The 11,238-nt window shown below is 41.3% G+C and overlaps 1 protein-coding gene across 3 annotated transcripts in view; it reads left to right on the top strand.

The window, feature by feature from the left end:
• The first annotated feature begins 245 nt into the window (after nt 1-245).
• Nucleotides 246-11,238, top strand: part of LOC123511793 (septin-7-like) — a 94,593-nt gene continuing 83,600 nt past the window's right edge. The window contains exons 1-3 of one of the 3 annotated variants that reach the window (XM_045267800.1): nt 246-273; nt 4,838-4,861; nt 7,485-7,486. In XM_045267800.1, the coding sequence (XP_045123735.1) occupies nt 261-273; nt 4,838-4,861; nt 7,485-7,486 (39 nt within the window). In that variant the 5' untranslated portion in view covers nt 246-260. Of the gene's footprint in view, nt 274-319; nt 351-1,913; nt 1,951-4,837; nt 4,862-7,484; nt 7,487-11,238 lie in introns of those variants that run through there. The other 2 variants (XM_045267802.1, XM_045267799.1) reach the window with 2 other exon arrangements.

Raw genomic sequence — 11,238 nt, 5'->3', positions numbered from 1 at the left:
TAACAGGAGAAATGAGAACACACACAAAAATACCTAAAAGCACTAACAAAACACGATCCATATGCATGAAACACACACAAATGAACAGGAAACCATAAAAGAGCACCATTGCGAGACAGTATAGGAGCAAGGAAGCATAAAATAAGGTGTTAATGAGATACAGTTTTAAAGTCACGCAGCCCGCGCCTCATCTTCTCAGTGTCAACAAACAAGTGGAGCGTTCGATCGTTGGCGGCCAAATCACCAAAAAACACCAGAAAATGAGCAAACCAGGTAATTGAGCACTTTCCTTCTAGTGTTTCCGAGGAGTGGAGTGCAGGAGATGTGGAAGGTGTGGAGGAAAGGCGTGGGTAAGCTGTGGATATGAGTGAAAAAAGAGGATTTTAAAGTAGAAAGGCGAGGGTGGAGGGAGGGGTCAGCCTTATCTTATTATTTTGACGCTGTCCTGGATTGTGTTTTGTGTCTGAATCATTCCCCACTGCCTTTATTTCCTTCCCCTGATGTGACGCGCGTGCTTGGTGTCAGGTGAGGCGTTTTAATGAAGGTGTAGCAGGTGAGGTGTGATGCCCAGGTGTAATAAACGTGCCTCGGCAGCTTAGGCCTCACCTGTGGCTTAGGCAGGCAGTGAGGGGCAGCCCAGGGGAAGACTGGCTATGAAATGCCGCACGAAGGAGCTCAGTGTGGTTCAAGATGTGTGGCATTTCTTTGTTTGGCCAGCTAACCAACACAAAGGATCTGTGTGTATTGAGGTCACAGTCCACATGGCATTCACTCTCCACTGCCGCTGTGAGGAACAAGTGCTGAGGGGTGTAATGGCGGGTATTGTGCACCCAGCAGCGCGGGTCTCCTTCCTTCTGAATAGATGTTTGCATGGCAGAAATACTAGCCATGTCACTGTGGAACTTAACTTACTGCAAGCCCAGACAAATTTGATATAACCTTTGGAGTTGCTAGTAGCTAAGATTGTACCAGCCAAAGGTCAGGATGGGTCAGTCATGGCATCACAACACTAGCTGGGCTACAATTAGATTAAACAAAGCCAGGAAGTAAAATGCTGTTGTAACACTCAATGCTTCATGTTTGGTATAACTAACTTCATCATTTCACTGTAATGTAGCGGCTGTGTGAGCAGCAAACCTCTCCCTTGTGGAGTGTGGAGGCGAGGGTTTGGTGCACCGTGGACAGCAACACGTCTGAGTGCTGGTAACACTGAGGCAATTGATAGTCATCTGGTCACGGTAAAATAAGTTCTGAGTGTTCACGCACTCACTGGTTGGTCTCGTTCATTCGTGCAATATGCTGTGTGTTGTACATTTGCGTTTTGCTGAATTGAATGTAATACGAGCACACATACTTAATTTTCAAGAAACTAAAATTCTTAACATCAGTGTAATCCCTGAACAGGACTGTCAGCACAACACAGCCTAACCTGACCAACCTCTGAGCAGAGGCTTAGTGTCTTTGATATCTGTCATTAAGAAGTGAAGTTACAAATTTATCTGTTGCATTGCTGTTACTGGCTGCAGTACGTCATCAGGTCAAACAACCACCCAGCGTAGCAAAATAGTCTGAGAACCTAACTTTACCTTACCAGGACCAGCTAAGTAATCTCTCCATACCATTATTGCACCTCCCGTAGTGTATGTCACAAATAAATGCACTTACATTGGACGTACTTATTATTTTCATTGAATATCTGTGACATATTTGAGCAACCAGTAAGATCCATTACTAATCATGGTAATACCCTGTACCTTGACCCAGTCTCCTCCATCTCTTGTTATCTGCATGGATAAATTTGACCACTAATGAATTATAAGTTAGGGTCATTATTGTTTGGTCTTTCTATAAGAGGAGGTCTCATTTTATGCAAACTTATATATGCTGTTTTATTTTACATATCCCTTTTTTTTCCCAATGCACTGGAAATGGAAGAAGATAGTTGTGAAAGTAAGTTGACTCTATACACTTAGCCTTGTTGCTCCAAGGAGCAGGTGTGAGATGGTTCTAGCAGACTACATGAACTAACTAACAAGGTAAATGCAAGGAATGCTTTAACTCTGATGCTTGATTATTAACACACACAGTGACATCATGACTTGAAGTTCTTGCTTTGCCATGATTTATCAAGCAGTTTCCAATAAAGGACAGAACAGATGAACATGACAAGGAAATGTTTCCTTTGCTGTGCTGTACAGTTTAAAAAATATTTCAAAGCACAACTAAATGGTATTGAAGGCTTCCAATATTGCCCTGACCTGCCTGTGCAGGCTCCAGGGTGTTGCGTCCCTGCATGGTGAGGTCACAGAGCACTGTGCCCCGGCCAGTGTTAAGCAGGAACCTTGCACTGCGGACCACTAGGGTTAAGATGTAAGGCCAGTGTATGAATGACTGCATTTAGGTTTGGCATTTGTCTGTTTATTTCTAACCCTCACGTGTTTTAGCATTAATTATATTTGTGAGCTTATGCAGAGATAACTAGATATGTGTTTGTTTGTTTATTTTAATATTGTGCAAGCCTCTTTTATTTGGTTGTTTTGTTTTGCCCATGTTCTCAGCAAGTAAACATTGTGCTGAATGCTAAGCATGTTGTTCCTCGGTGCCTTCCGGGTGATTGTTCTTGAAAAAGACACACATGCATGCACATACACTCAAGCATGGACACACACACACACACACACACACACACACACACACACACACACACACACACACACACACACACACACACACACACACACACACACACACACACACACACACACACACACACACACACATATTAATGATATGCCAGAGGGAGTAAACAGTTATATTAATTTGTTTGCAGATGATGCGAAGTTGTGTAGGTGTGTGAAGAGTGAAGAAGATTGTGAAATTTTACAGGCAGATCTGGATAGGATTTGGGAGTGGAGCAAGAGGTGGGAGATGGAATTTAATCTGAGCAAAAGTCATGTAATGGAGATGGGGAAGAGTGGAAGACGGCCAAGAGGGTCATATAAGATGGGTGAAGGAGTAGTGTTGAAAAAGGTGGAAAAGGAAAAGGATTTGGGAGTGATAATACAAGACCATGGGCAGTTTGAGGCTCATATTGACAAGATGTTTGGAGAAACATAATTTGATTAGAAATATTGGATTAGCCTTTCATTATATGGATAAAGATATGATGAAGAAATTAATTAGTACGGTAATTAGACCAAGATTGGAATATGCTGGGGTGGTTTGGTCCCCTTATAAAAAGAAGCATATAAGGAAGTTGGAGAGATTGCAGAGAATGGCAACAAAAATGGTTCCGGAATTGGCAGAAATGACCTATGAGGAGAGATTAAAAGAAATGAATTTGCTTACCTTGGAACAAAGAAGAGAAAGAGGAGATTTAATACAGGTTTATAAACTGTTGAACGGTTTGGATGAAGTGGATAATGAACAAATGATGTTGAGAGAGGAAAATTTAAATAGAACTACGAGATTGCATAGTAAAAAGATAGCCAAGGGAATATGCTTGAAGGATGTGAAGAAATATAGTTTCCCACAGAGATGTGTGGAGGTGTGGAATAGTTTGAGTGAGGGGGTGGTGTCAGTGAGGAATGTGCATAGTTTTAAAGGAAAGTTGGATGTGTGTAGATAAGGAGATGGGGCCACACGAGTATGATACCCAGGCCCTGTAAAATTACAACTAGGTGAATACACGCCCGGTAGCTCAGTGGTTAGAGCGCTGGCTTCACAAGCCAGAGGACCGGGGTTCGATTCCCGGCCGGGTGGAGATATTTGGGTGTGTCTCCTTTCATGTGTAGCCCCTGTTCACCTAGCAGTGAGTAGATACGGGATGTAAATCGAGGAGTTGTGACCTTGTTGTCCCGGTGTGTGGTGTGTGCCTGGTCTCAGGCCTATCCGAAGATTGGAAATAATGAGCTCTGAGCTCGCTCCGTAGGGTAATGTCTGGCTGTCTTGTCAGAGACTGCAACAGATCAAACAGTGAAACACACACACACACACACACACACACACACACACACACACACACACACACACACACACACACACACACACACATGCAAAAAAGCATAAGATCATCATATTCACATCATCAGATCACATGTTCATCCCAGCACTAAGAAACCCTAAATTTTTATCCTCGGAACTATATCACACATCAGCAGCATGAAAAACAAATTGCAGTTTCATCCTGACACATAGGAAACCATCACACTGGCCAACACACCACACACCACACTTCAACACTGTCATGCACATCATACCAAACACACTTAGAAACACTGTAGACACCACACACCACACTACAACACCCTATCATCCACATCCAACTAGCCATGCTTACTAACACACTGCAGACACCACACCACACACCATACTGCAACACCATAAGCACACTATATTAGCCACACTTATTAACACATTATAACCATCACCACATACACCATATCAACCACCCACACTTACTAACACACTGCAGACACTATACCACACATCACACCGCAACACTATATGGACACTACACTCAACCAGACACACTTACTCACATACTGCAACACCATATCAACCACACACACCTACTAACACACTGCAGGCACCACACCACACTACAACACCATTTCAACCACACTATACCACACCACACCCTTCACACCACCAAACACCACACCACACCACACCAGCCAGGAGCACCGAGGAACAACAGTGCCGCACCACCGCACAAGGCACTGCACCATAGACTTAGCCGGGCCCTAGAGGTGGCGAGTGCCCCTCTTGTGGGTTTCCCTGAGGCGGCTGTCCCCTGCTCCCTCACTCACACCTCCATCCTGTCTTTTCTTTGCAGGGACGTACGCTAGTGCCCGTGCTGGTAAGTTTGCTGCCTGATATGTTTTTTTGTTCTGTTTTCTTCTTTGGGGCATATTTTTTGTACTTGCTGCATTTATTTTGGTCTCCTCTGGTGCTCTGTGGTGGGTTCTTGTTGCTCTTTTCATTTGGCATGCTTTGGGGTAAGGTGTGTTCAGGTATGTGTTGATTGGTTAGTTTGTTTTTAGGAAGGAATTGTAGAGTGTAATTAACTTGATTTGTATTTTTGATGGGTTTTCTTATTTTCTAGCTTTTTTTTTAATGAATATGAATGCTGGCTTTATATATTAGGACAGAGCAAAATTATACAGTTCATAACTTTGTAAATTCTTGAATCAAAATTAAGTGTTGATATTGAGTCAGTGTTTGATTAGTTTTCTTTTTTTTTTTTTTTTTTTTTTTTTAGTTTCTTTATGAATATGAATGCTGGCTTTGTACATTAGGACAAAGAACAAAATTATGCTGTTCAATATTTTACAAAACCTTCATGAGTCAAACATTTTTTTCAGTTAAACTTTGCCTGAACACTTTACCTTCCTGATAGACAAAAAGAATAGGGGGAATGCTACCTTTTATATATTATAGCAAAGAAGAAATTTTTACCATTCAATATTTTACAAAACTTTCATGAATCAAACATTTTCAGTTAAAATTTGCCTGAACACTTTACTTTCCTTATAGAGACAAGTCAAATAGAATAGGAGAATGTTACCTTTATATATTACAACAAAGAACAACATTTTACCATTCAGTAATTTACAAAACCCTTCACAAATCAAGTATATTTCAGTTACAATTTGCCTGAACACTTTACCTCCCTCATAAATAAATAAACAATAATAATAGTCTTCACATACGTATCTTTCTGTTGCCATCACATCACCATTCCACATAGCCAGGGTGTGTCAATGTGTCATGTGTAGCGGAGTCTTTTTTGGGTGGGCAGTGGTGCAACATCTGTGCCTTGGATTACAGAAAGTAGTGTAAGATTAGAAGGAAGGAAATGAAAGACAAGGACCCTCTATGTTACACCCTCACTCCCTCTCTCTCTCTCTCTCACTCCCTCTGCTGACTTGTAAATGCTTGGTGCTAGTAATGATTCTCTCTCTCTCTCTCTCTCTCTCTCTCTCTCTCTCTCTCTCTCTCTCTCTCTCTCTCTCTCTCTCTCTCTCTCTCTCTCTCTCTCTCTCTCTCTCTCTCTCTCTCTCTCTCTCTCTCTTTTTTTTTTCTCTCCTGAGTTATGATGTTGTTCTTTGCCTCCCAGCATCTTATTTTACTTTCTGCCTCTCCTCTCCTTGTCTTTCAGCTCATTATTTGCTCTCTTTACTGTGCCTTCTGTTTCTTTATCTGTCTTTGTGTGTTTGTGTATCTCTCTCTCTCTCTCTCTCTCTCTCTCTCTCTCTCTCTCTCTCTCTCTCTCTCTCTCTCTCTCTCTCTCTCTCTCTCTCTCTCTCTCTCTCTCTCTCTCTCTCTCTCTCTCTCTCTCTCTCTCTCTCTCTCTCTTATCTTTCAAAATATTTATTATGCATTTACTTATGTTGTGGGGTTGGTTTTACTCTCTCTCTCTCTCTCTCTCTCTCTCTCTCTCTCTCTCTCTCTCTCTCTCTCTCTCTCTCTCTCTCTCTCTCTCTCTCTCTCTCTCTCTCTCATCCCTCTCTCTCTCATCCCTCTCTCTCTCATCCCTCCACTACTGCAAATACGCATGTAAAAACACCACTTTGCATATCTCCTCACCATCAGCCCTCATTATACATTTTTTTTCTGTGCTTATCTTTCATTCTCTGCCTTCTGGTGGGGACTGAGAGCTTAGCCTAATGTTTCAGCCCCTAAGGTAACACTATGGTAGGGCTGTGTAGTGTTTTAATCTATTCTTTACCCCTGCTTTGCTTTTCCAGGTGTAAATTGGTCTTAGGTGGGTTTGTGGGTATCTATTCATTAGGTGTGTTTATTGAAGGTCTGTGTCTGTAGTTTGTATTTGCTGTAAGGGGAAAAGATTGAAGGTTTGATTAGAAGTGTGTGTGTGTGTGTGTGTGTGTGTGTGTGTGTGTGTGTGTGTGTGTGTGTGTGCTTTTAGAGGTGGAAAGGTAGCGGGAAATTTATCTTTGTTTTAGTGTTATATTTAGTATTTGGTCTTGTAATATATAAACATGTTTTTTGCTTAGTATGAATTAAAAATGAGGATTGTTGTCAGTTTTAAAGGAGAGAGAGAGAGAGAGAGAGAGAGAGAGAGAGAGAGAGAGAGAGAGAGAGAGAGAGAGAGAGAGACTGCATTCAAGCATTAAGGAACATTTTAAAGGAGGTATGTCAAGATGAAAAGAGAGTGTGAGGTGTGACAGAAACTTTTGCAAGGCTGTGTTTGGGAAAGTAAATGAGTCTTGGTAGTGTGTGTGTGTGTGTGTGTGTGTGTGTGTGTGTGTGTGTGTGTGTGTGTGTGTGTGTGTGTGTGTGTGTGTGTGTGTGTGTAGCAGGTGTTTGTTGTTTACCTGCCAGACTTGAGGTATAGGCAGGTAAGGTAACTCCTCTCATTAACTCTTGCCAACACCTGTGCAGCCTTGGTTAGTAGTCTAAGTTCAGTTAAGTAACACACTCTAACACTCTTTGCCTTTTGTTTTCCATCATGTATAAAGCTGTCAGGTGTTAAGATAAGTAAATTAATTCCTTCTATTGCCATGTGATATCTTCCTTTAATCCTTTCAGTGCTGGTTACTATTTTACATAACCATCTGCAGTTTTTAAAAAGGCTTATTTCTTTTATGGTAGTTTTAAAGATGCATTTCTCAAACTTTGCAGAGGTGAAACTAATGGGTCCTGTGTGTCTCTGTCTTTCTGTGTGTCTGTCTCTGTTTCTCTCTGTCTCTGTTTTTCTCTGTCTGTTTTTCTCTGTCGCTGTTTTTCTCTGTTGCTGTTTTCTCTCTCTCTCTCTCTCTCTCTCTCTCTCTCTCTCTCTCTCTCTCTCTCTCTCTCTCTCTCTCTCTCTCTCTCTCTCTCTCTTTTTTGTAAATGCTTATAAGAAATTTCATAGATATTTCATTGGTCATACATTGCATTTGGTGCAGTGAAAGGATTAACAGACTTGAGAGGGGAAATGTAAAACAAATGACTACATGCTATTATTAAATCTGTGTACTTTAACTATTGTGTGTTATCAGGTGTATATATATATGACTAATTAACCTGAAGGTGAGTTTTATTATTACTGTATTCAATAAGTTTTTTTTTTTTACTCAATATGTGTTGGTGTATATTTTTGTATGTCAAGTGTTTGTATATTTACCGAACTTACCAAACCAAGGGACGCTTCATACTGTCCTTGTGTGTTTGACTTTGCTTTCATCTGTTTACATTTTCTGCCATTCCCTTTCTCGCTATCGGTGTTCAGTGCGCGAGTCTCACTTACACGAGTCTTAAGAACGAGCGTAAGGAGAAATCAAGTTACTATTCTGCCTTCATTTATTTATTAATTTATTTATGTTCTCGATTATAGTGGACAATTGAATAGCGTTTTGGGATTTACTTAGCTTTTGTATTTTTTTTTTTTTTAATATTTTTTTAGTGTTAATATGGAGTGTCTTGTTTGTAATTGGTAACGAAGCAAGATCAAAGTGTGTGTGTGTGTGTGATTCACTGTTTGATCTGCTGCAGTCTCTGACGAGACAGCCAGACGTTACCCTACGGAACGAGCTCAGAGCTCATTATTTCCGATCTTCGGATAGGCCTGAGACCAGGCACACACCACACACCGGGACAACAAGGTCACAACGCCTCGATTTACATCCCGTACCTACTCACTGCTAGGTGAACAGCACCTACACGTGAAAGGAGACACACACAAATATCTCCACCCGGCCGGGGAATCGAACCCCGGTCCTCTGGCTTGTGAAGCCAGCGCTCTAACCACTGAGCTACCGGGCCGTGTGTGTGTGTGTGTGTGTGTTTAAGAGCATAACGAAGAATTGTGCAAAAGGGGAGTCTCTCTCTCTCTCTCTCTCTCTCTCTCTCTCTCTCTCTCTCTCTCTCTCTCTCTCTCTCTCTCTCCAAAAAAAAAGCAATGCGGCAACGAAATATCCGTGAAACACACACACACACACACACCCTACCTGATGATCGGTCACTACGAGCTCTGAGCTCTTTCCGTAGGGGAAAGACTGGCTGGGTGACAAGCAGAAGACGACCGTGGTGAATAACACACACACACACACACACACACACACACACACACACACACACACACTTTCCCTCCCTCCTTCCCTCCCTGCCTGTTAAAATAGCAAGCCTTTATTATTCGCCTACTTCAGTCATAGCGAGAGAGAGAGAGAGAGAGAGAGAGAGAGAGAACGACTTGAAGTGCATAACGAAGAATTGTGAGCGAGGGAAGTAGGTTGGAAGGGCCGCCTAATGTAAACAAAGGGAAGGGAACACACTACAGACATCTCGGGTTGCCATGACGACGGAAAGTGGCGGGAAAATTGGAGTATTCCCGCGTAGCCTTGCGAATGACGTCATGTGGGATATTAAGTTTTCACGGTGTTTTCGTTAAGTTGATGGCGTAATTTGTGTGTGTGTGTGTGTGTGTGTTTGATTCCTTGCGTGTTTGCGTGCGTGCGTGCGTGCGTGCGGGATTAAGTGCTAAAGGGATAAATTTCAATATAGTGGTGAATGAGTAGTGGTGATGGTGGTGGTGGTGGTGGGCGTGGTTATGTGAAGAGTCTCTGTTTAATGTCTGTCTGTGTGTGTGTGTGTGTGTGTGTGTGTGTGTGTGTGTGTGTGTGTGTGTGTGTGTGTGTGTGTGTGTGTGTGCCGTGCTCACTCAGTACACGTTGGTTTGTGCCACACACCACACCCCTTCCTCCCTCCCTCCATTCCCTCCTTCCTTTCGCCTCTCCTCGTCTCTATCATCACCATCATCACTACTACTACTACTACTACTACTACTACTACTACTACTACTACTACTTATATACTGGTAAATATACCTGCTTTGTGTGTATGAGAGAGAGAGAGAGAGAGAGAGAGAGAGAGTGTGTGTGTGTGTGTGTGTGTGTGTGTGTGTGTGTGTGTGTACATTCAGCTCCAGACAGACAAAAAATTCGAGTGTAAGTTCTGAGTAAGAGAGAGAGAGAGAGAGAGAGAGAGAGAGTTTAGCTGATTTTGCATACCACTACCTCAACACCACCACCACCACCACCACCTCCTCCTCCTCCTCCTCCTCCTCCTCCTCCTCCTCCTCCTCCTGAAAAGATGTCAGGTAAGGTTCCTTCACTCTTTTTGCTTGGCTTGGCGAATTATGACTTACGTTGTTAGATCACGATGACCTTTTGAAAGCCGTGCGTCATTATTATTATTATTATTATTATTATTATTATTATTATTATTTGTTTTTGTTGTAGTTCTTGTTCTTGTTCTTTAGTTCTTGTTCTTGTTCTTGTTCTTTTAGTTCTTGTTCTTGTTCTTGTTCTAATTCATCTTCATCTTCCTTTTCTTCTTTTCCTTTTCCTTTTTTCCCTTTCTTCACCACCACCACCACCACCACCACTACCACTACCACTACCACTACCACCACTACCACTACCACCACCACCACCACTACTACTACTACTACTACTACTACTACTACTACTACTACTACTACTACTACTACTACTACTACTACTACTACTACTACATAATTTCCCCTTATCCCGTTGGAAAGGCGCAATGCAAGGCTATCACAATGTAAACAAGCCGTATCATTGCCGTAATTACAGCAAGGGGGAGCAGGAGTCACGTAGCCAAGCAATGCACTCACACTGGAGAGAAAGATGAGCTAAATCGTGTCGGAATGAGAGGAATGCGAGAATTAAATTGATTATGGTAAAGAAGGAAATGATGAATAACAAATGATATATAAGAAGAAACTCATGCTTTGAGTTGATAGATATTTTTAAAGGGAGAAAAGACTTTATAACAAAAAATATAATGAATGAACTAAACCGTGTCGGAATGAGAGGAATGCGAGAATTAAATTGATTATGGTAAGGACTTGAATAGGGGAAAGGAAAAAATAATGAATAGGATACGAGAATAAAAAAAAAAAATATATCGTACTTTGATTGATGGATGAATACTAAAAGTGTATCATGTATTTATTTTTTATTTATTTTTTTTCTTGAAAGGAAAAGAGAAAAAAATACTTGACAACTGAATAAGCATAAGTAGTACAACTTTTCTGTATATGTAAAAGGAATGGATAATAGAACAAAGTTAATGATTAGCTCGTAAATTCCTGTAAAAAAAACCCATATTGTATTAAAACAGTAAATAAATATATATAAGAAAAAGTCGAATCGTGGAAAAATAAAGTAGAAAAAAGTTATAGAAAATTAGAAGAAGAAAAAAAAACTC

Source organism: Portunus trituberculatus, chromosome 32 (assembly GCF_017591435.1).
Source record: "Portunus trituberculatus isolate SZX2019 chromosome 32, ASM1759143v1, whole genome shotgun sequence".
Lineage (NCBI taxonomy): Eukaryota > Metazoa > Arthropoda > Malacostraca > Decapoda > Portunidae > Portunus > Portunus trituberculatus.
The sequence above is the reverse complement of the archived record's forward strand: the minus strand, read 5'-3'. Positions and strand labels throughout refer to the sequence as shown.